The sequence below is a fragment of the Gossypium raimondii genome, chromosome 8 (assembly GCF_025698545.1).
Source record: "Gossypium raimondii isolate GPD5lz chromosome 8, ASM2569854v1, whole genome shotgun sequence".
Taxonomy (NCBI): domain Eukaryota; kingdom Viridiplantae; phylum Streptophyta; class Magnoliopsida; order Malvales; family Malvaceae; genus Gossypium; species Gossypium raimondii.
In genome coordinates, this window is record NC_068572.1 from 59702715 (window position 1) to 59729033 (window position 26319).

General features: G+C 28.3%; 2 protein-coding genes across 2 annotated transcripts; both read left to right on the forward strand.

The window, feature by feature from the left end:
- The first annotated feature begins 5435 nt into the window (after positions 1 to 5435).
- LOC105792670 (F-box/LRR-repeat protein 14) lies at positions 5436 to 7728 on the forward strand. Its single transcript, XM_012621352.2, has 2 exons — positions 5436 to 5617; positions 6107 to 7728. The coding sequence occupies exon 2, from the start codon at positions 6152 to 6154 to the stop codon at positions 7553 to 7555; it is 1404 nt and encodes a 467-aa protein (XP_012476806.1). The 5' UTR covers positions 5436 to 5617; positions 6107 to 6151; the 3' UTR covers positions 7556 to 7728.
- A 1505-nt stretch (positions 7729 to 9233) lies between these two features.
- Positions 9234 to 14816, forward strand: LOC105792671 (V-type proton ATPase subunit H). Its single transcript, XM_052634965.1, has 12 exons — positions 9234 to 9382; positions 9707 to 9779; positions 10371 to 10496; positions 10694 to 10796; positions 10880 to 10950; positions 11899 to 11966; positions 12065 to 12176; positions 12371 to 12532; positions 12645 to 12770; positions 13084 to 13209; positions 13350 to 13529; positions 14278 to 14816. Exons 2-12 carry the CDS (start codon positions 9750 to 9752, stop codon positions 14524 to 14526), a joined length of 1353 nt encoding a protein of 450 aa, XP_052490925.1. The 5' UTR covers positions 9234 to 9382; positions 9707 to 9749; the 3' UTR covers positions 14527 to 14816.
- The last annotated feature ends 11503 nt before the right edge of the window (positions 14817 to 26319 follow it).

Sequence of the window (26319 nt, forward strand, 5' to 3'; positions counted from 1 at the left end):
TATTCCATTTATGTAGATCATGCATGTTAAGTACGCTTAATTTTTTAAAAATATATTTATTTTTCATCCAAAAAAATCTTTCAACCATCCAATGTATAAAAACATAGACAAGATTTTAGATCGATATAATAAAGATACTAGATTAATTTAAAATTTTATATGCATGACAATTACAAGTACATTGATAAATTCATTGGTTGAATTGTTAAAAATATTAATTGTACAAAAAGTTCTGAAATTTGTATAAGCTTCAAATGTGCTCCAAGTCCCTATACTTTTCGTACATTTGGAATTTAGTCCCATTACTTTTGGATTTAAAATCGGGGTCTAATTGTTAATACCTTTAAAATTATTCTATTAAATTTGTTGGTGTAATATTTTGAGATCAAGCTAGTGGCGAGAAAAGAACGTTTATAATAGACTTAAATTTAACAAAAATTATAACAGTTCCGATAATTAAATTTATATTTTAAATTTGAAGAATAAAGAAACTAAATTCTTCAAAATTAAAGTAGAGCCACTAATTTTAAATATGTGAAAATGATTTCCTCCCCATATGAAAAAATAAAATACAACAAACATAGGTGGCATGCTTAACTATTTGAAAAGTGGGTGCTCTATATGATTGGCACCTCATCAATTTCAATAATAACAACAAACTTTTAACGGTTTTGTAAATTTGTATATTCCTATATTTTAATTATTTAATTTAAATATTATATTTAGAATATTTTAAATCATATATAGTTTCAAATAATTTATACATACAACAATTTCATGCATTGTACGGGTAATAAAACTAGTTATTATATCTATACTATTTATTAATTGTTTTATTGAGCTAGTGTCACCCATAATTGAGCCACCAAATCGGTTAAAAATTTATGGAAATGCCATTTTATAATTAAAATAATTATATTATTTGAGGTAATTTAGTTTTTTATTAAAAGATACGTATATGATGAGATTTGAACCTACATCGATTGAATTAGTAAAACCTTGAATTTACTACTCATTACTCAACCAAAGCTTTATTTTAATATATCTTATAGATTTTTATTTTAATATGCGAATCTATTTATACTTACTATTAATAAAGTCTCTAATTCAGTTGATATCACGAGTCAATCGGTACCAACTCGCTTAGGAAATTACACTAATATGCTTATGTAATTAAAATAAATAATATTATTAAAGGGTACTTTAATATTTTCATTTATTATTATTATTATTATTTTGCATATAATAGGATTTAAACCCATACAAATTGCATTATTAAAACATTTAATTTACTACTCAACTAAAACTGTATTTTACTATTTTATACATTTTAATTTTATTAAGTACACTTTATTACCTCCATCAGTTGCATATTTATACTTATTGTTATTTAAGTTGCTAACCAAGTTGGTGTCACCAGTCAATGGGTACCAACTCAGTTACGAAAATTATGAAAATGTGCTTCGATAATTAAAATAAGTTATATTATTCAATGGCATTTTAATATTTTCATTTTAACAAAAACCAATAAAAATATGCATATAGTCTGATTTGAACCCGAACAATTTTATTTGTAAAATAAATTTTCACTCAACCAAAATTCATCTGAATATATTTATACATTTTATTTTAATATGCCCAATTTATTATCTCTATTGTCCGTATATCTATACTTCTAATAGAATCTCCGATTGGGTTGGTGTTACAAGACAATTGAGCATCAACTCGGTTAGAAAAATTACAAAAATGTTATTCCATATTTAAAATAATTTATATTATTCAAGGGTATTTTAGTCTTTTAAAATTGATAAAATTTTTGCACATGGTTGGATTTGAGCTTGTGTTATTTACAGCAATAAAAATCCACTTTACCACTAAATCAAAGCTTTATTGTAAATACGAAAGGACCTTTTTGTAATTTTTCTAACTGACTTGGTTCTTCTATTTTATTATTTATTGTATGTTAATTTCAAATACAAATTTATGTTCAAAATACGGATTTTCACGTGCATACATGCATAATAGAATTTCTAGTACTATTTACAAAGCTCTTTACTTAGTTGGTGTCACTCGTCAATCGGGTCCTAACTCAGTTAGAGGAATTACTTTATTGTCCCTTCACATTTAAAATAAATTATATTATTTGAGAGTACTTGTAACAATCCAATAGTCATAGGTGTCGGAAAATGCATTTTCGAGACTCCGTTTTCGTATTGTGTGGTTAATTAGGTTTTGTTTAGGTGAATTCGTATGAATTAAGAGTAATTAGGTATAAGGACTAAAATGCATAAAGGATGAAAGTTGAATTATAGATTAAAGAAAAACTAAAAGGAGTAAAGAAACAATTATGCCAATGGTCATAATTGAGGCTGAAATTATTATAAAATTTAAAGTAAAAATATATTATAATATTATATAATATTAAAATTTAATGTTTAAGTGTATATTATATTATAAAACAAAGAAATAAAAGAAATAGAAATAGAAAAGAAGGAAAGAAAACGAAACAGAAGGGAAAAGAAAGAAAAGGAAAGAAAGAAGGAGAAAGACAAGCTAGGGTTTTCAATTTTCCAAACTTCAATTGGTTAGTCAATTTAGTTTTTTTTCTTATAATTTTATGTTTTGGAATTTCGGTATTAAATACTATCCAACTTATGTCAAAATTTTAGAAATTATTGAGTTTTTAAAAGTTGTCTATATTGAATAATTTAAGTATTAGGGATTAAATTGATAAATTTTCAAGTTAGAAATGAAAATGATTGAATTGTAGAACACATTATAATTTTTAGTATTATGGACTTAATTGTGAAAATTTCAAAATTTAGGGATTAAGTGAAATTAAAGAGTTAAACCTAGTTTAAAGTGGAAATTGAATGAAAATATAGACGTAATTGAGTGGAAAATATAGCCTCGGTTTAGGGACTAAATTAGAATTTAGGTAAATATTGAATAAAAATTAAAAATGCTTAATGTGAAAATGAATTGTATTGTATTAATGAATCTTAATTATTTTAATTCCGTAGCTAACGTTGTGACGGAAATCTCGACTAAGAAGGGAAAAGATAAAGCCAACAAGGAATAGCTCGGAAATTCTGGTTTGTATTTCTATAATCCGAAACTAGTTATTAATTGTTATAGTTTTTATTGAATGTATATGGTAAGTGTTGAGGGAAGTAATTGATATTTTGATAATTGATTAAATGAATTGAATTGGTAGATATATATATACATTGAATGGGTTATTTTTGAATTGAAATGATTATATGTGTAATTATGTGATTATATGAAAAATCAGTTTTGGATATTGATTATATCTGAAATGCGAAATTAAACCCTATTAACTGTATCGGGCTGAGTCAGATATAAATGGCAAGCCATAGGATTGAAAAAGTTCAGGGATTTCTTCGACTTCGAGTCGATGAGACACTGGGTGTCAATTTACTACTTCGGATTAATTCGATGAGGCACTGGATGCCAATTTACTTTGATTTAGCCAATGAGACACTGGGTGTCAATTTATTTATTCAAATTATCCGATGAGGTGCTTGGTATCAAACTGGTGTGTTTTTGTTGGATTCGTGTATTCGTCAGAGTCCGAGTCGTGTTAATAGGGGTAATTAAATGAAATGATACTATGATTGATATTGGAAAACATTGAATGTGAAATGAAAATGAGACACATGAATTGTGTATTACATTGTGAAAAGCTATTTGAATAGAAAATATGAGATTTGAAGTAGCAAGTGATGAGAATTGAATATGTTATGAATGGTGTGTTTATGAAATTGATTAATTGAATGATTAATGTTATGGTGTGATTAAATGTATATATTGTAATATCTTGCCTTTAAATTATTCGGATTATAGAAATACCACTGAGTTTATACTCAGCGTACGGTTTTGTTTTCCGTGTGCAGGTTAGGTACTTAAGTTTGATTGCCGATTCAACATCCATCAACGATCCCGAACTCAAAACGTGGTGATGTATACCTCTTTTTGTGTCGGCATGTACCTAGGGCGTCTAAATGTTAAATATTTTGTGGATTGATTGTAAATAAGATTATAAGTTAATATTGGTTGGTTATGTACATATGAGTATGTGTTATGTTAAGGCTATAATATGACATGTTTTAAATTAGTGCATAAATGAATATGACATAGGCAAATTAGAATGAATTTGGTATCTTTATAATTTTGATTTGAATGATGTTTAAATTAATATGTTTTGATAACATAACTGTGGTACCTATGAGGGTACATTGATTAGACATATAGGTTGATTATTTTGACATGTTTTGAAGGTATTTGATCGTATTTTGAATTGGTTAAATAAATGATTTTAAAGTTGCTTGGTGTTCAATATTGCAGGGAATTGGTAAACTTGATGTCTAAGATTCATTTTAAGTCGACACGGCTAACACATGGGCTTGTGGTTTGGTTGTGTATCCCCTGCAACTTAAAAATTTCAAAACAGAATGCTCAGGTATTTTCACACGGGCAGAGATGCGAGTGTGTGTCTCAGTCGTATGTGGCACACGTCCTAGCGTACGGGCGTGTGACTTGGCCGTGTGAACCCTGCACCTTAATATTGTAAGTCAGTATGCTCACACGGCCTAACACACGGGCATGTGGTTTGGCCGTGCCCGTGTGACATAAGTCAGTGAGCACCTAATTTTGGACACGGCCTAAGACATGAGTGTGTCTCTTGACCGTGTGAGCCACATGGCCTGGCCACACGGGCATGCGCCCCTATTCCTTTGAAAAATTTTAATGTTTTTTCGAAAAAATTTTCTAAGTACCCGGTTTAGTCCCGATTTATTTCTAACACATATTTTGTGCCTCGAAGACTCATTAAATAGACAATATGATTAAATTATGGTATGTATGTTAAATGATATATATATATATATATATAATGTCTGTATTTGATCTGAAAAGTCAGGTAATGCTCCGTAACCCTGTTTCGGCGACAGATAAGGGTTAGGGGGTGTTACAATACTTAAATCTTTTTATCTAAAAAAAACCAATAAAAATATGCATATAATGATATTTAAACTCATGCCAAATAGACTAGTAAAACCTTAAACTTACCACTTAGCCAAATTTTTATTTTAATATTTTTTATACATTTTTATTTTAATATGCACAATTTATTATTAATAATGTTGTTGATTGAGTTGGTGTAACAAGTCATCTCGATATTAACTCACAATTAATGATAAAACCATGATAAATTATTGTAGTCTATTTAGTATTGTTTATCTAATTATTTATTTGTTTAAATTTTATTTTACTCAAAATTAAATTTTTTAATTTTAATATGATGAATATTCCATGTGTCTATGATTAATTAATTTTAAATAAGACGAGAAATCGGCAAACTTTTCAAAAATATAATTTTTTTCGTATATCTATGTTTCTCTAAAGACAGATACGTAATATCGTAACATTAATTGCTACCACCAACCGGCGACCGATAAAGCCGCCGCAAAGGCTAATAAGAACTTTGCTATTACACCAAAACTGAAACAGAAAGAAACGTTCCTTTTAACAAAAGCTTAGTTTCCAAATTTTTAATTCTAAGGGATTTCTCACTTTCATCAAATTTCCTTTTCAGGTAACACTTAAAAATCATTTAATTCTTTTTTGTATCTATTGTTCCTTGTCAGTATAATCCAAATCCTTATCTCTCTTTTTTTTTTTTTAAGATTTGTTTGTGACTCATAATTCATTAGTTTCATGTGTAGATTTTTCTGCTTTTTCATATCAAATTTTGATTTAGATTTATGTTCTGGGAAACGATTGGAACAATGGGCTGTCTTTGTTTTTGTGCTTAGTTGATCAGATCCTGTGTTTTTCTCCTTTGATTGTTTGCATTGGAAGCGGTATGACAAAAACAATAGAAAAATAAATTATTTGCCTTCGAAATTATTAAGAACAGTTTATTTACGTTAGGTTCATCCGGTTTTTTTATGGGTTTTAGTCAAATTTTAATTGTACATAAATTTTGTTCCGTTCCTTGTAGTCTGCAAATTGTTGGGTTTTAGAATTTCCGTTTAAATTTTGTGTTATTAGATGGAAAATTTTGATCTTTTCTTTGCTGCAGAAATCTTAGGGTTCTGTTGTTGAAGTAAATGATATCTGGTTTACAATGGATGAGTTACCAGAGAACTTGGTTTGGGAAATTTTAGGCAGGATTAGGAAAACTGGGGACCGAAACTCAGTTTCGTTAGCGTGTAAGCGTCTTTATGAACTTGATAACGAACAGAGAATTTCTCTTCGAGTTGGGTGCGGGTTAGATCCTGCGAATGATGCTTTGGCTTCCCTCTGCAATAGGTTTCCCAACTTAACAAGAGTAGAAATCACTTACTCCGGTTGGATGTCGAAACTCGGCAAACAAATGGATGACCAGGGGCTCTCGATTCTTTCCGGTTACTGCCCTTTACTGAGTGATCTCACTCTAAGTTATTGCACATTTATCACTGATATGGGCCTTCGTTACTTGGCTTCTTGCTCCAAGCTTTCAGCATTGAAGCTGAACTTCACCCCGAGAATTACCGGGTGTGGCATACTATCCCTTGTTGTAGGCTGCAGAAGCCTCACGATTCTTCACCTAATCCGCTGCTTGAATGTTAACAGTGTTGAGTGGTTAGAATATCTTGGCAAGCTTGAAACACTCGAAGATCTGTCTATTAAAAATTGTAGAGCAATCGGGGAAGGTGATTTGATAAAGCTAGGACCAAGTTGGCGAAAGCTAAAACGGTTGCAATTTGAGGTGGATGCTAATTACCGTTATATGAAAGTTTATGATCGGTTGGCTGTAGATCGATGGCAGAGACAGTGGATTCCATGTGAAAATATGCAGGAGCTTAGCTTGGTCAATTGCATCATCAGCCCTGGAAGAGGGCTGGCTTGTGTATTAGGGAAGTGCAGGAACTTGGAGAAAATTCACTTGGATATGTGCGTTGGAGTACGAGACTCTGATATTGTAAGCTTAGCACAAAAATCTAGTAATCTTCGGTCGATATCCCTCCGAGTTCCTTCTGATTTCTCACTGCCTTTACTGATGAACAATCCATTGAGATTAACCGACGAGAGTCTAAAAGCCATTGCTCAAAACTGTTTGATGCTTGAAACACTGAGGATATCTTTCTCCGATGGAGAGTTCCCTTCGTTTTCATCGTTCACATTAAATGGAATCCTTAGTGTGATCCAAAATTGCCCTGTCCGGGAACTCGCACTGGACCATGTCTATTCCTTTACTGATGTTGGGATGGAAGCTCTATGCATGGCTCAGCATTTAGAAACCCTGGAGCTCATGAGATGCCAAGAAATAAGTGATGAAGGGTTGCAGCTCGTAAGCCAGTTTCCCCATCTCCATGTTTTGCGGCTGAGCAAATGTTTGGGGATTACAAATGGCGGGTTCAGAACTCTCATCGGTTCATACAAACTCGACTTGTTGGCCGTTGAGGATTGTCCTCAAATTTCAGAAAGAGCAATCTGCGGTGCGGCTAGATCGATATCATTCCGGCAAGATTTATCCTGGATGTATTGAAACATCTTTTACAGGTTTGAGTCAATGATTATGTGGGGATTTTCTTTTGATTGTTTGTATCCTTTCTAATTTCATTGAACATTCACAGATGTTGTTGCATCATCTTTACATGTAACAGTTGATAATAACAATGTAACTTGTATATGCCAAATTGTATTATTGATTGTTGAAAATGCTCTCCTAATTTATCTTCTGTGATCTATATCCATGTAACAGGTTGAGTTTAAGATGAGTACAACAATGGCTGCCTCCATTCTTTTTATTTGTTTATTTTATTTTAATTTTAAAGAATGAATCTGTAGTTGTCTCCCTGTCTCTAATATTTACCAGACGTGAGTTAGGTTGAGTTTGATTAGATTTTTTTAAAATTTTTATAATAATTTAGTTCAATTTTTATTTTTTATATTATTTGGTAAAATTCTAAAGTTTTTCATAAATATTTTTAAAATTTAATTTTTCAAAGTAAATAAAATAATTAACAAAATTGATTTTTTCATAAAATTATCAATAAAAATTGACTTAGGGATGCTTTGCTGCAATTTAATGTTTAATATAAATTTATACAATTTTAAGAATATGATTATATGTTTGTTTTAAGAAAAATATAATTATATGTTAAAATTATCGTTATCTTTTATAATTAGTACAATAAATAATTTGTCTCGTCCTTCTAGTATATGAAAATATAGTTCACGTGGCATTATTTAATTAGCTGAATTTTTTAAAAATCTTAATGAAGGAATATTTTAATTACCAAATCTAGCCAAAAAAGAGAAAAGATAGCTAAATAAGAAAATAAGTATATTTTACGAGTATCATGAATTAATTATTTTCATAATGAAGCTAAGTGCAAATAATCCTTTTATAACGAAGCTAAGTGCAAATTTATTATAGGTAATATTGAAATTTACCAATATATTATATTTTGTTTTTATTGATATTTGTCATTATATTTTAAAAATATTTAGAAATTTACCATTGAACTCGGTTAAATATTATATGGTTATAATATTTGATTTTTTAAAATTAAATTTTACCACTCAATATTAATTTAGGTAATTTAGAAATAGAATATAATAAGAAAATTATTTTAAATATTATTTTTAATAATTAACAATAATTTAACATATAAAATTAATAAATTAAATTAGAATTTCTATTTAATGAAATAAAACTTGAAAAATAAATATATATATATCAAAAGAAAAATAAATTTATTTTTATAAATAATCATTTTATTTTTATTTAAATTATATTAATTAACTTATTATTTTTAAATGTTAAATTAAAAACATAAAATATTTTTGTTAAATATTATCTTTAAATTAAATAAAAATATAACTTTAATCAACCAAATTTAATATAGTATTAAAATTATAGTGATAAATTATCTTTAGATGACAATGTAAATACATTGTAAGGACAAATTTCAATTTACACCTAAAATATAGTGACAAATTTCAACATTAATCACTCTAAAGAAAGTCCAGATAGCCACGCGTCGAGCTTATAAAGCAAAACTAGCGAGAAAGAAGCCTACTCACGGGAGCACCAGATCCAGCCTCTTCAATCAAAATCCTCTTTACGGACCTGGCCAGAAGAACAGGGCCACACCAGATTAAAGAAGAAAAAAACAAAAAATCTTATAAACAATCCGACACCGTTTCCGATCTTATTAGTTTTTTTGTATTATTATCTAAATTATCGTCCACTTTTTCTCGATTTTCCTCCAAATTTCCTTTCCATCCAAACAACAGACTATCTTTCCCGTCTCTGCATTTACGTTCTATTTTTTTTTTTAGATTTATTTAAAAAAAAAAACTAAAGGTGATTGAGATGATTTATTCTCCTAATTATTTTTTTTCTTTTAAATTGTTTTAATGTTCACGTAATCTGAAAAGTTCAACTTGCTTTTCTCTGATTCAATTATTTTGTACTCTCCTGTTTTTTTTTAGATTTATTTTAATGTATGCAATTTTAACTGAGAAGTGAATTGAAGTATAAGTTAGATTAATCAGATTGGATCTGTTAATTTGGTTCTTCAGATTTGAAATTATAGGTTTTTGTTGTGTTTAGTTAAAATCGGAGTTCGATTTTAAATTTATTAAATTAGTTATTTACTCTCTTTTTTTTTTTTGTGAAATTCTGTAGGGATTTGAGTTCGTGTGGATTTGAAGTACTTTCTTGAGCATATATGGACCGTGCTGAACTATCCACTGAACAGGTTGGTGATCTATCACTACATTAGCTTTATTTGTTATGATTTTATAGAAAAAAGTGAAGAATTCATTTGCGATTAAGTTGCGATTTCTATTTAGCTTTAGAATCATTTGATCATTGCTGTTGTTCTTTCTCTTTGGCTTTGGAAGCAAAATGGAAGTGCGATCGGCTATAAAAGCAAATGATAAATTTGAAGAATTCATCAATAATTTTGTAAAGAAACATATTTCCTGCATGAATCAGGCATTACATTTTCGTCTGTTGCGGTAGATTTGGTGGAATTCCATGGATGATTCTTTTCATTTTCAGTTACTGACTGCGAAAACCAGTCTATTGTACTTGAATTTGTGTTTTATATTTTGACACCCTGAAAAGCATGGATCTTATAGAAAAATAGGTTAGGCGTTCTCCTAATGTTCTATTTTGATGGGATACAGAGGTTTTGGGATTCTTTTAAATGCTTCAAATTGTTTGTTTGTATATTTGATAGGAAATCTCTGTTTCAAACAATTCTATTCTTAAACCGTATTCGAAGATATAGTGACGGTGACATGTTAATGGTGATTCCGTTTTTATGTCTTTTTCTCCTTTGAAGGTTCTGAAGAGGGACATCCCATGGGAAACATACATGACGACTAAGCTGATTTCTGGAACAGGCCTGCAGCTGTTAAGGCGTTATGATAATAGAGCTGAAAGTGTCAGGGCACAGTTGTTGGATGATGTAATGTTTTATAGCTCTTCTTAACATACGAGCTGGATATTATTTTGTGGATATGTTCTTTTTTCCCCCTCCAATTGATTCACTAGTTATATTAATTTCTCTTCCACAGTAAATTGAATCACATTTCTTAAAGGAAAATCTTATAGAAACAAGGATAGTCTTTGCAGTGATATTGATTGGTAAAATGACTGTGACAGGATGGTCCAGCCTATGTTCAAGTGTTTGTTAACATCTTACGTGATATCTTTAAAGAAGAAACAGTGGAATATGTTCTGGCTTTAATTGATGAAATGCTTGCAGGTATTTGAACTTTGAAGAATATTGATCTTTTGACAATGTCATTCATCATAAACAAATTTACTTAATGATATTTTCTATTGCAGCCAATCTGAAACGAGCCAGATTATTTCATGACAAGTCTCTTGCTAATGAAGATACTTATGAACCTTTCCTAAGTTAAGTTTTTACCAAAGATTGCTTTCATTGTCAATTTGTGCCTTTTTTTTTTGGGTGTCTGTGCGAGTGGATAAGTAAGGTGGCTGATACTCTTTGATTTTTCAACTAGATATTCTTTAATCTTTCAGTTATGACCAGTGGTACCCTAAAATAGTCTATAGTGTCTGCTTGATGACTGCTACATAGTTAGAATTACCTTTCTAAATGTTATATGTATATATATTGGCTTCACTTCTCCGTTATTGCATTATTTTAACTCTAAACTGAGCTGGTTCCTCTGCACTGAATCTGCTTACTGAAGAAACTGTCTTTTATTGTTAGTGATGGCTATTGACTTTTTAGGAATTTTTCATTGAAAAGTGGGTGCTGGCCCCTTCAAGTTAATATAGTTTTCTCTTCTCTAGCATTCTCTTGCTTGAAATCTGAGTTAATTCGGTAGGATTTATCTCCATCTGCATAATGAACATGTACAAGCATCAGGAGTCTTGATATCTTGCACGTAACAGACTCTTAAGCGATTGTTCGTTGCAAGTTGTCTCACTAGTTGTAAAATAAATAGTTGCATGTTTTGCAAGTATATTTGATATTATGCTGAAAATATGCACGTATGCAACAGGTTGTGATCTTAGCTCAAAGGTTCTAGTTACTATGTGGTCAGCAGACACGGTATTTATGAGGAGCTTCTTCTTTTTGCTGCTAGGTTCAAGAGTTTTTAGATGGAAATAATTTGTATATTGTAGGTCACCAAGCATGAGTTTATATATGGCTGTCAGTGTCATATATTCTTTTTTAATCTTTATTCTGCTCTCATCTGTGTTACCTTATATATTTGGAAGAATAGAAATGTTTCTTCGTTAAAATTGAAAATCTTCATCCATGTACACTTGATTTCCTATCTTGTACTAAATTAACTGAACTAAAACTATCCAAAATTTGGTCTACTTTCAGGTTGCTCTGGAAAGGCAACTGGTTCATACAAGAAAAGAGCTGCAAGATACTTGCCTTGATAGTAAGGTACAAAATATGTAATCCATATAAGCAATGAAGTTGGCATAGTGTCTTGCATCCATTATCTAATGATTCTTTACATTCTTTCTTCTATTAATTTATAGTGCAAGGCCAAAAACCCAGGATGGCGTTGTTGCAAATGGAGAAAATTCAAAGAAGAAGGGCACTACCATTAATGATGTACTAAAGGAATTGGTTGAATGGCTGTGCACACAGGTTAGCATTCTGCTTTGCATTCTCCCCATGATTTTAGATGCCTTCTGGAAGTTCCCATATCCGTTTTGCAGTCTCTGGTTGTGTCAATTCTCACTTATGGCCTTGTTGCAGCATGATTTCTTGTGAAGAAGATTCTATTTTTGTTGACTTGGATTACAGTTGTCCTTACTTCTTGATGCTTAATGTCTTCGCAGCTGAAGAAGCCTTCCCATCCTACTTGTGGTATTCCAACTGCTATTAACTGCCTTGCATCATTACTGAAGGAACCTGTTGTCAGATCTTCCTTTGTTCAAGCAGATGGGGTGAAGTTACTGATTCCTTTAATTACTCCGGCATCTACCCAGCAATCTATCCAGGTATTTTTTATTTACATATTTTGAGGTGGTTAAGTTTTAAAGAGGTGATAGTTTTCCTTATAAGCCATTTGAGTGGCCTAATTCTGAAATTGACAACTAATCTCTGTGACAGCTTCTCTATGAAACATGCCTCTGCGTGTGGCTGTTATCTTATTATGAGCCAGCAATCGAGTATTTAGCAACATCTAGGGCTCTTCCAAGACTGGTTGATGTTGTTAGGAGTTCCACAAAGGAGAAGGTGAGCTCTTTTAATGTGCCCATTATCCAAGTTCTGCCTTGTAATGTCGATGTTACTGGAATAAAATGTATGCATGAGCAAGCATCCTTTAATGTGGTACATCAGCAGAATTCTGTTATTTTTTGAGCTTTCCTTTCCCCTTTTAACTTTTTCTGCAATTCTGTACTAGCTTTATGAATTTTTATTATTACCAGGGATGAATTGCATGCTTTTAGATGCAGGCTGATTAATCTATTTCTATGTCAATTTTATCATTTGAAACATGTCTTTGATTTGTGTAATTATTTATTTGGGTATGACCAATTGCGGCCAGGTTGTCAGGGTTGTTGTATTGACCTTTAGGAACTTGTTATCCAAAGGCACATTCGGTGCTCAGATGGTTGACCTTGGACTGCCGCAGATTGTTCAGAGTTTGAAAGCACAAGCCTGGAGTGATGAGGTAAGAAAACAGAATTAATGCTTATGTTAAATCTTATTTTTCCTTCAGCTTAATTGTTAGATTCAATGCAGCTATGCTGAATTTTATGTACTCTTTATATACTGATTCTTGCATACGGATTTGATTTGGATATCTCATAGGATCTATTGGAGGCTCTCAATCACCTGGAAGATGGGTTGAAGGATAACATTAAGAAACTGAGTTCCTTCGATAAATATAAGCAAGAAGTTCTCCTTGGTCATCTTGATTGGTCACCCATGCATAAAGATCCATTGTTTTGGCGGGATAATGTTTCATGCTTTGAAGAGAATGATTTCCAGGTATAATTTTTTCTTTTGTTTCTCGTGGCTTTCAATTTTTCATGCTGTTTGCTTGCTTCTGGGTAACTTTACGAAGAGCAATTCAAATATAAAAATGTTAGGGTTGTCCAATTGGTCTGTTCAAAAATTACGGACCACCCAAATCTTCTTAGCCTAGTATTGAGAAACACCAACTTACCACCACACACACTCACACATGTAAAATGCTAATTTGTGCTGTGTTTTGGCCTTTTATTATGTCTATCACTCTTAGAAGGAAAGTACTGCCTGGATTAGACAATATGTAACTCCCTGATGATTGCTTGCCTATCAGTAACATACATTCATACGCAAGTATAGATATGTAAATTTTTTAAAAAGAATGTGTTCCATGAAGAAAGAAAGAATCTTGTCTGATAATGTGCTAAAGTTAAATTTCCAATGTGATGTTCAATGTTGTCAAGGGAGCCAGGTGCACTCTAGGTGTTACAATCCTTATATATACACATTCATATGTGCACAAGTATATGCATGTTTTCGTATGTCTGTGTCTATGGAAAATGGGCAAAAGATATATAATCATAACAAATGAGTGTTGCTGCTGCATTTGTCCTCGAAACGAGTTATTGTCATAACAATTTGTTCACATCTGCTATTTTTTGTTGCGTAATGACAATATCTGGGATCAGTTAAAACAAGCATATTTATGTAGATTGAGAATATCCAAGTAGAAAACCGTGTGGTAATTAGTTATCATGTACTTTCCCAGGTTCTAAGGATCCTCATTACAATTATGGAGACATCCAGTGACCCAAGAGCTCTGGCTGTTGCTTGCTTCGATCTCTCACAATTTATTCAGCACCATCCTGCTGGCCGGGTGATAGTAAACGACCTCAAGGCAAAGGAGCGGGTGATGAAGTTGATGAACCACGACAGTGCAGAGGTTACCAAGAATGCCTTGCTCTGCATCCAGAGGCTTTTCCTAGGTGCCAAATATGCTAGCTTTTTGCAGGCGTAGTTTTGCTTCATCGTGCTCTGTCATGTCTCATCGGATGGTAAGTAAATTATGCTTTGTAGGAGTTTTATATTCTCGTTCAAGTTCAGTCGGGATGGCTGATATTTCTATCGGATATTTCATTGCGAACATGTCTAAGGAAGAATTGTTTTGATTCTTTTGTCAAAAAAAACCTTCAAAATTAGTGTTTTTAAAATTTTGAGTTGTGGTGGGTGTAGAATAAAATGTATGCAGTCCTTGCCCTATTTTTAAAATAAACTGCATTACAATGAACAACTTATTTTTAGCTTGAATATTTTGAACTTTCATGACTCTTTGTTTTTTTTTTTTTCTTACTTTTTGGTATCTAGTAAATACAAATACATATGAGCAGTGGTGGAGCCAGAAACTTTATTTGGGGGCCGGAATTAAATTGTATATTTTTACGATATTAAAAATATAATTTCATCATTTTAATAGTCTATCTTTATAGTTTTTAAAGAGTTAAATTAAATTTTATCATTTTGAGGGTCAAAGTGTAATTTTACTATTATTAATTTAAAATGTTACAAATTATAAATAGTCTAAATTAAAATTAACTATTTTAGGGGTCATGGCACTTGAGTTTCTACTAAATTCCGCCACCGCTACTACAAATAGGAGAGATTCATTTAAACCAATACATAAATTAAAACCAATATATAAATTAAAAGTTCTATACCTTTTTAACCATAGGTTATAATTAAATCTACGGTTAAGATTAAAACATTATTCTGGTTAAAACATGCCTTAATCAAACAATTAACTTTGAGATCAACATTAAAATTTGTTTGGTGCGTACCAAAAAACTCACCTGTTTCTTCCAAAACAAGGAAAGCCTATATTTAAAATTTATTTATCTTCTTTTACCATTCAAACCAATGTTTTTCTACATAAATTATTTAATTCTCGCTGTTAAACTTCCTCTTAATTCATGATTTATTTTTTGAATTTTCACTTGAAAATTTTAAACATTGAATATGAAATCTAGCCTAAAATAATCATAAGAAGGAAACAAAATCGTTTTACTACTAATCATTATGGAAATAAGCAATTAAAACTTTTAACTTGTAATTAGTTTGAAATGGTAGGACAATTTTTTTCAATTTTATTTTTTCATAAATATTTTGTCGTCTTTGAAGTAACTTTGTTATTATTAACTTTCTTTTACCTTTTTACATTTTATTTGAAAAAATGCAAAAAATTAAGAATAATATTAAATATAAAGAAAACCACTGAACTTAAATATAGTAATTTCTATATATATATATATATATATATATATATTTGTAAATAAGGTGACATAAAGACAACTGATAGTCACTGATTACCCCTTTGAATTGATACAAAGGTATTGAATAGGTACCTGAGGATCCACCGTATACTGCCAACACTGCTGTGGGGGCTTTTAGGCTTCCCCGAACTTTCCTGTGTTTAACACGGCCAAATTTTATATAACTTTTTTCAATTTATATATAGTGTGAAAGAAGTATACTTTTAAATGCTGAAATTGTACTTAATATATCAATATATGTATGAGGAGAGAAATGGGTGTGAAATTCAATTCCAGAACATCCAAAAATGTGGGGTTGGTATGGTTTGAAGTTTAGCTCAATGAAATTGAAGCATACGTGAATCTTCCCCTATAATGTATAGTATGCAGAGACTAAAAGGCCCACAAGCAAACCCAGCTCTTACCATTCCCACATTTGCTTACATCCCACCCACGTGGCTTTGGTTTGATTCGATTTTATTAATTTTTTAAAATTTTATTAAAATTTTATTTTGGTTTAATTTTATTTTTCATATTAATTTTATATTTTAAATTTTTGGGTTTACTTAGAATTTGTGATTATTTTTTTTAATACTGTTGTTTTTAAAATTGGATTTACGTTTTATTCTTTAGAGTGCAATATATTTTATCAAATATTTATTTTTGTATTATAACTTTTGACATTATTTGTAAGTTTATATTGAATTTTAAAGTCATCTTTTAAATATAAAATTCAACAAAAAAATTAAATAAGAATAAATTTTCTTTTTAACTTTCACTTTAAAACCCTTCGACAATTCTAGATGGTTTTCGATTTTTTCTCACCCTAATCTTTTTCTATTATTACTCATATCACTTTTTATTCACTATTATTTAATATAAATTTAATCACGTTTCATAAATAAAATTTAGATAATTTATTTATATACTTATACATAGAAATTATGGAAAAGTAATATAAGAGGCTCTGACTTTTGTTTTATAACTTAATTTACACTGTGGTTACTTAAAATTCATCATATTCAAATATAATTATAAATATTGGGACGAGTATTTTAAATTCGAATCATTTAAAATTTATTTATTTAGATTATTTTAGTTTTAAATTCTTGATATTTTATGATTAAATTTTAGTTAAATCAATTTTAAATTTTAAATTTTAAATTTAGGTAAAATTCTAACAAAACATACATTTTATTCAGGGTAAACTATTAAAATAGTCACTTTTGTTTGCCTTAAGTCACATTTTAGTCACTTGTGTTTGAAATGTTACGTTTTAGTTACTTACGTTATCATGTTGTAACATTAGTCACTAAGCTGTTAATTGCCGTTAACATTGTAACAGTAAGCTGACGTGGCACGTTAAATCATCATTTCAAACAAAAAAATTAGGTTAAATTATACATTTGGTCCCTATATTTTTTTCGTTTTGAGCAATTTAATTCTTTTATTTTATGTTCTTTTAACTCTTTTTTTGTTTATTTTCCATTCTCCTCTACTTCTCCCTTTGTTTTCCTCCCTTTTCTATTTTTTTAATGTAGTTTTTCTATGTTTTCCATTTGTTAAAACTAATCTCTATGCTTTCATTTTGGTGAACAATTTAATTTTTCCTTTTTATTTCTTTATTTGTTAAAGCCAAATATCTTTGATTACATATTCTGTGTGTAAACCCAGAGACTATTTTCAATCACTGCAAGATAAATAAAATTGATCCTATTGAATTAATCAATATCGATTCTTCTTCAATGTATAATAGAACACCAAGCTAAATTCTATCAAAGACATTGATTTGCTTACCAAATTGATGCCAAGAACTAAAAACCAAGCTAACCCTAATGAGATCAGAAAGATTAACCAGATTCATGAGAATCTTCATTAAAATATTAGGTCCAAACAATTCTATAAAATCACTATAATAATCTATTTTTGGATCCTTTGTATAGCTTCAACAATAAATATAAAATATCAGAAACCCCATCTCACAAATGAAGATCAATACAAAATTGTTACCCTAAGCTAAAAACATATTAAAAACTAATCAAAAGGAGGATTAAACAGAACGTACATGAAATACCTAATACCAAAATAAAAGTATAGGGACTAATTTTAACAAATAGAAAACATAAAAAAACTATGTTAAAAGAAACAGAGAAAGGAGGAAAATAGACGGATGGAGAAGCAAAAGGAAAGTTAAAAAACATAAAAGAAAATTAAATTTCTCAAAACGAAAAAATATAGGGACCAATTATATAATTTAACCTAAACATTTCGTTTAAAATGATGATTTAACGTGCCACATCAGCTTACCGTTACACTGTTAATGGTAATTAACGGCTCAGTGACTACAATGTTACAACATGATAACGTAAGTGACTAAAACATAACATTTCAAACATAAGTGATTAAAATGTAATTTGAGGCAAACAAAAGTGACTATTTTGGAATTTACCCTTTTACTTAAAAAAATAAATTTCTTTATTTTTTCCTGGAATGAAATATTAGAATATTCTCGAAGACAAACCTCTGACACATTGAAACAGATTTAATCTCTCTTTTTCCAAATTAAATATAAAAAGTAAAATATATTCATCATCTGAACAAGCACAGCTGTCAACTCTTGAGCTTTAGCTACAAAATAATTTTCCTCTAAAATTAAATAAAAATAAAAATAAAAATAAAATAAACCTGAAATCTTATTCATTATCTGGCTGGCTGGTGGATTAGGTACATCTCTAGATCCTGCCAACTTAACACAACAACTTAGATTCGAATTTTTGCGCATCAATTATATATAAATTTTAATTTTTATAAATTTTTTTATTATTTATGGGTTTTATTAGATTATATTTAATTTTTTGTTCGGTTAAATTTTATATTGATTTAATTCTATTTTGTAATTATTTTAATAGGAAAATATGCGTTTAAACATGATTGGACCTATATTATCTTGATTGTTGTTATAATAATAACAACGGCAATTGAATTAAGGTTTTACTTTGGTCAAATTTTACTATTAGCTCTTGTATTATATAAAAATTACAGATTTAATCTCTATATTCTAATTTGATAAAATTTGATTATTGTACTTTTTGAATTTTAAATTTCAATTCTAATAGCTAAATTTGTTAGGACAAATTTTGTTTAATCTCGTCGATGCATCAATTGTGAATTTAGTTATTCATATCTCATTTGATCAATTTTAGTTGATTTTAAAATTTTAATCTAGTATATACTAAATCAATTAACTAAAATTACGTGATCTTTCTATGAATAATACGTGAAAATAACAAATTAACGTCACATTACATATATGATAATATATTTGTCGATAATATTTTAGAACGAAACTAGTTTATGGATAATTTATGGTTAGGATAGAGATGAAAATTTAAAATTCAAAAACACAAAAAGTAAAAAGATAATTAAATTAAAATACAAAGAGTAAACCCATAATTTATGGATACCTAATGATAAAATTTTACCATTGACTTTTACATATATGATCAACATAAAACTTAGACATATATATATATATATATATATATATATATATATATATAGATACAAAGAGACCAATTTTTCATTTAATTTTCAATAATTAATTTTAACAAATTATGCGCTTTATTTTTTTATCCTTTAAAAAAATAAAAGAAATTAAGAAATAACAATAGAAAAGATCAGTATTGGCACTAGCAAGGGGAGCCAAAGGAATGAATGTTGAGACATGCCATGTGGAATGTCATGTGCATTGCTTTTCTTTTACATTCCTTTGATTAATATCAAAACTCAAAAGGGAAACATTCATAAAAATTACTATGTGCAGACAGTTTGTGCTTGTTTTAATTAGGTATATAGTTAAATTCAGCCTTCAATATTTATATTTTTTATTAAATATTGGTTTGAGTTAATTTCTCTCTCAACTTTTTAAAAGAAATTAAATTTGATTATCAAAATTTTAAAATATAGTTGAATTATTATTTTCTTAATGAAAATACTGATCAAAACGTTAAATTTTAAACATGGTAGCTCGCATGGTAATCCACACGTGCTTCGTTCTATTTTTAAAATTTTTATAAACTTTTGTAATTTTTGAATTTTTATAAAATTTAATTATTTATTGACGTGACATATAAGACAATATTGTCATGTCAACATGAAATACATGTAGATCGCCACGCCAACCTCTTTAAAATTTTAATGTTTTAATTAACATTTCCTTTAAAAACTATTCAACTCTCTTTAAAAGTTAATTGTCAAATTTAACTAAAAAAGGTCAAAATGATAATATATATTTATATGTATATAAACATTGAAAGTTAAATATAACATTATGCCTTTTAATTATCATATATAGAGCAACAAAACTTGATTAAGTATCTAATTCAATAAAAGAGATTTACCCTTATCAAGTAATCATCTTAAGGAGACTTACTTTGAAAATAACTCTTAAAGAGATCATATTAAAGTCGAAAGATTCTAAGATCAACTAAGGATAATTAAATGTCATCTTGTTGATAATTGGCAATAATCATCCCACTTATTTCCTACGTAAAGTTGAAATCTTGTGAGTTTATAAATAAACAGTTTAGTCGTGTGATTGAGATAAGCTTAGAGCGCACAATTAAATCCATTTTGTGAGAAGCATCTTATACGATTCTTATTTTTCACCATTGGATGATTTGTTTTCTACATTCAGTAGGAAAGATTGTTTTTGTTGGCGTAGAGTTCATACTAAACGTATTTGGGTGAGGCTGCAGTTATTTGAAGGTTAAATTGAGTTGTAATTGTCTGAAATTTAGGATAAATTGAGCTTAAATGATTACTTGTATCATGAGAGTTAATAGCTTACAGTTAAGTTCAAACTGTATTAATCTGTTTTTATAAGTACCAAACTAAATGACAACAGGTGTACGTTCCCACTTCACTTGCCACACCTATTAATTTCGAGTTCTCGACTGTGTATTAAGGTTAGCCTATTGAACTTGTTAATCGATATTCTCTCTATTTCTAATTTCAAGGAGCGATCATTCTATTTGACTTTTACACTAACCTCGATATCTGTAAATATTGAAATTCAAATTCTGAAAAAACAAATTGTAAAAAATAACAAGGAGAAACAATAGTATTTAAAATAAAAAAAAAATTTGCAAATATTTCTTTTTCCCGCATATTATTCTTAATTTCAAATCTTTTAAGTTATTTTGTTTTTAATTTTAAGCTTGTTGCACACATTTCACTTATTCATCACTATTCCCTAAGAAAGGAATTTTCACTAAATATTAAATTGGAACATAAAAAGTGAAGACAATTTAATATAAATGAACTTTAGCTCCAATAACTTAATTTATAATTAGCCACATAGGAATAAAATCAGGAATTATATAAGAGGGTCAAGATGAAATTAAAAAGGAAAGTTAAAATTTTGCATTAAATTAAATTTAAAAATACCATTTTTATTTAATTCAAATATTCTTTTGCATTCTTATATTATTAAAAAATTTACATTTAAAAAAATTAAATATCCTCGATTGAGTCTTAGCTCGATTAATATCCGTATTGTTATCGGTGCATAAAATTAATGTTAAAAAAAAATCAATTGGCCTCGTTAACATGATCATATGCATGCAATCTTTTTTATTTCTCCCTTTTCCTTTTTACCATTTTTGGGAAGCTTCTTCTTTGAGAAATATGCTAAGCTCCACATGATATGAAGTACATAAATTAAAACTAAATATATCATTAATATATATATATATATATATATATATATATATTCATTTTCTTTGGCCTAGGAGTAGGAGGTGTTGTTATTTTATAAAGAAAATTAAATCAAAATTTAATTCAATGATATATGCATTTATTTTCTCCACCAAAGGGATTCAAATGTTGTTATAGTAAACAAACAATTGTTCAATTATTGATAAATGTTGGATGTAACGGTAAGATATATTGTACTCTCAAAGAGAGAATTTGAATTTAAACATTAAAAACAACATTGTCGGAAAGAGAAATCACGAACATTGAAAAGATTAATCTCTGTAAATCATAAAATGACCATAAAAACACCATGATTTCAAAAGACAAAACTCTTTTAACTTAGTGCTTATGTAATTTTAATAAAACATACACACAATAAAAAAGAATTAGACCAAGTAATGATGAATATGATACAAATATGTTCACGTGCGAAATTATAAATGTTTAAATCTGTTTTGGCCTCTAAACTATAGTGAAATTTATACTTTGACATTTTTATTAATTTTTTTCGATCGCTTTATCCTCTCTATTTTCATTATCGGTTCATCATGTTAGCCTTTAACCATTTTAGTTTTAAAAAATCTGATGTGTTCGCGTGTTCACCCCTTGATAATATACTTAAAATGTGTTTTGACCCTTATACTTGGCCCTTTTACTAGTGTCCATGTGTTCGCATTTGATTAGCTTAGACGACGACGTGGAATTTTTCAAATGGAAATGCTCAAAGGGCTACCATGATAGATGAAATGAAAGTCAAGGGGCATAGTAACTGAAAAAAATATAGTTAAAAGGCCAAAATGAGAATTTCACTATAAAACAAGAGCTAAAACTGATATTAGATTAAATTAAAGTTATTCATAAGTTGGGTCTGATCAAAGTCTAGTTCTAAAAAGAATTTATACTTAGACCTGCCTAGAAAGCTCGTTTTACTATTTAAAACAATAATAGAATATTAAAAACGATATTTTATAATTAAATTTAAATAAAAACATTTTATTGTAATTTAATTTGAATTCGAATTAAAACAGGTCAATCAAACATACAAAAAAAAAAAAGTTTATGGTTTGACCCTTGAACAGGTCCAACTAAGTATAGATTGATGTAAAAATAATTAAATACAATTATAGGATGTAATAGATAAACAAACAAAAGAAAATGAATTGCCATGAAGGTCTAAGTGGACCCACCTACCAATAAAGCAATTGATTTGGGGGAAATTTCCAGCACATGGAGCATTGATAATGGAACATTATTCATGTCACAGAGGATTAATAATATATCTCTTTGATGGAAATTATTAACACATCTTAACCAAATTACACTAATTAATTAATTCAAAGCCCCTTTTTAATAAGCATTTAAAAAAAGCTTTGCAAAACCTCTATCTCTCTGTCTCACATGTGCTTTCCTCTTTCTTATTTATTTAGGTTTTAGTTGAATTAAAAATATTCATGTACCAAATATATAATTATAAATGTTAAAAATTGAAAATTTTCAATAATAATAATAATAACTTTGAAAAATGAATATTCTTGTTAAACTTGAGCTATCATATTCATATCCCCACCTCCTCTTATATTCATTGCTTCAAACATGGGGAATTTTTAACTTCCAACATTTATCAAATCATGATTCAATTTTGTCATTTATTTCATTATCATGATATTGTCTTGTTTTTTACATTATATAGAAAATTGATCCACTTTTAATTTGAGAACCCTTTCTTACTCTTTAATTTAAATTTATATAATAATGATTAAATTTTAATTTTGATCTTTGTCTTTTTCGAATTTAAGATTTAATTTTTATCGTCAATTTTTTTACATAGTTTGGTATTTCAATATTTACAATGTCATTAATTATCCTAAATATTTTTATTTTGATTAAAAGGTTGATGTAATTTTTAAGAGTTGTTAATATTATTAAAATTATTTGTTAAATTTAAGTTCATTGCAATACCATTTTGTTATATAGCTATTGAGTGAAGTATTTTTTTTAAATTTCAAAATGTCTCGTTAATAAATTTAACAGAAGAATTTAATAGCGTTAAGCACTAGAATTAAAATTTTAAATTTCTAAAATAAAAGTACGAAAACTAAATTTCAGAGATACAAATAATATAGATACTTAAATTTACTCTATAATTTAACTCAAAACAAAGTATGATATAAGGCGAAATAATTAATTAAGACACAATAACTTAACTATAAATGTTCTTAAGTGAATCAAAGAGATTATTGTCCTTAAACCCAACAAAAGAAACACTGAACTTTCATGAGATAACAATCTTTACCCATAAATTACCAAAACAAATAAATTGAGTAAATTAAGGAGAAAGTTGTACCATAATCTACCAATTAATCCAATCCCTTCACATGATTTTAATGTGTCTCGATTTTATTCTCAAAATGTTTTTTTTTAAACATGAAAAATACTTCCAAGTTATCATTTAAAACTTATTTGGACTATCACGTAGGACTGCCGTTACGGATGTAACGGAGTTTAACAGTTGAGTGACCACTTCATACCAAAACAATAACGTAAGTGATTAAAACGTAATATTTCAAACATAAATGACTAAAATATAATCTAAAACATATGACTATTTTTTTATAATTTACTCTTTTAAATTTATAAATATTTCAAACCCGAATGGGGGAGAGATAAATTTTGGGTAACAACATGTTTTTGAGGTAAAGTCCCACCTAATGCAATCTAATAGTTTTAATAAAAGAAATTTGGCCCCAACCAATGGAAAATTAGGGGAAAGGGTTTTGTAGGTTGCTAGTCATCTTCCTCCCACCATACAAAAAAAAAATTGCCTCTTTTCCAATGTGCTATAAAACTCAACTTTGTTAATTACGCCATCTAAAAAGTTCACTATATTTAGTTATATATAGTTTTATGTATGCTATATCTACGTATTTTGATTAAGTTAGTGTAACTTAAATTATTAATTGGTTTTTATTCTAATAAAGTAATATATTTTTATTTTTATATGAAATTAAAAAATGCATACTTATGATGTGAGTTGAATTAAATACATCAAAATACATTTTCTTAATTTATCATTTTAATCAAATTAATATTTTGATTTTCATGTTAATTTTAATAAATATATTATATAATTATTTTCATTCACATCATGAATGTATCATAATATTAAATTATTTTATTATTATTAAGTGATTTAATTTAATTCTTATAGTACTATTAAAAGAATTACATGAGTATAAAATTTAATTGAGTTAATATGTATTGTTTTAAAAATTAGTTATTTACTATTATCAAGATTAATATTTTTAAAGTTTTTTTAATGGTTCGTAAATGAAATTTTTTATTTGAAGTTAGATTGCAAATGAAAAAAAAATCTTCATGTATTTTTTTTTAATTATATAGGTTAATTTTATTATAGTTTCATTCTTCTGACGGTATAAAAATTAAATTGATACATATCAACAAGTGGTTGGGTGCGATGGTAAGGTACATTGCACTCCTAAGAGGAGGACGTAGGTTCAAACATTGAAGACAACATTGTTAAGAGGAACAACTACGAACTTTGAACATAAATCATAAATCAGACATATAATATTATTAAATAATAAACTTTAAAGCTCTTAAATCGAAAGATACTATATTGTTAAATAATTATCGTATAGCTAATTGACAAAGAACTTTTTTTTTTCACTATTAGAAAAATTTAACTGTTAAATATTAGTGGGGCTCTATAACCACTTTAACCTTGGATCATAGAATTCTTTCTTGATTTTTGGGAGGTTTTGGATATACAAATAAATATTAATTAGTGTTTTATAGGTCAAAATAATAGAACTAACATTCATGTTTTGTCATTATTCTAGCCGACAAAGGTTTAATTAGCTTAATAAATTATTTTAAAAAGATTAAGCATGGTGCTTAGTGGATTGAAATTATATTTTAGTGGTAAATGGACAATCAACATAAAATACTTTCTTATTTTTATGAAAAAATTGCTACCTTACTTTTCATCTAATTAGACTCGAAGAAAGTTTGTGTGTATATATATATATATATATATATATATATATATAAACTATAGATATTTAAATTCAAACTTCAATTTTTTTAAAAATATTAAAGAAAACTTAAAAATAAATCATTTTCAATCCACAACTTTTAACTTACCTATGAGGCCTTAGTTTTCGGTATTGAGTACTTCACTCGAGACTCATTATATATAATAATACATTTAACTTGAAAATAACACGAGATTTGAATCAAGTAAAATTTTTTTCTTGTTTAAAAATTATAAATATAAATAAGATCATAAATAATATACATTTAACTAAGTATTGAGTATAATGATAAATTTATAAATTTGAATTTTAGAGATAACATCGTTAAAAGAAACGATCATCGATCCTAAACATGGGCCATAAAGCGAGAGCGAAAAAAAATCAAATTATTACAATACATAAAAGAAATTAAAAGGTCTTTGTACTCATCACATATTTCAAATTTAGTCATTATATTTTTATTTCTAAGAATTTAGTCCCACTATTTATTTGATTTCAAAATTCAAGTCTAATTGTTAACACTGTTTTTTATTAACATTTTAAAATAATAAAAAACTCAATTGGTAACAATGTAACTAAAAAATAACGTTATAATGAACACATATTTAACAAAACAACTTAAACAGTGTCAACAGTTGGACCTGAAATTTAAAAATTAAAAAATAAAGAAACTAAATTCTTAAAAATAAAAAT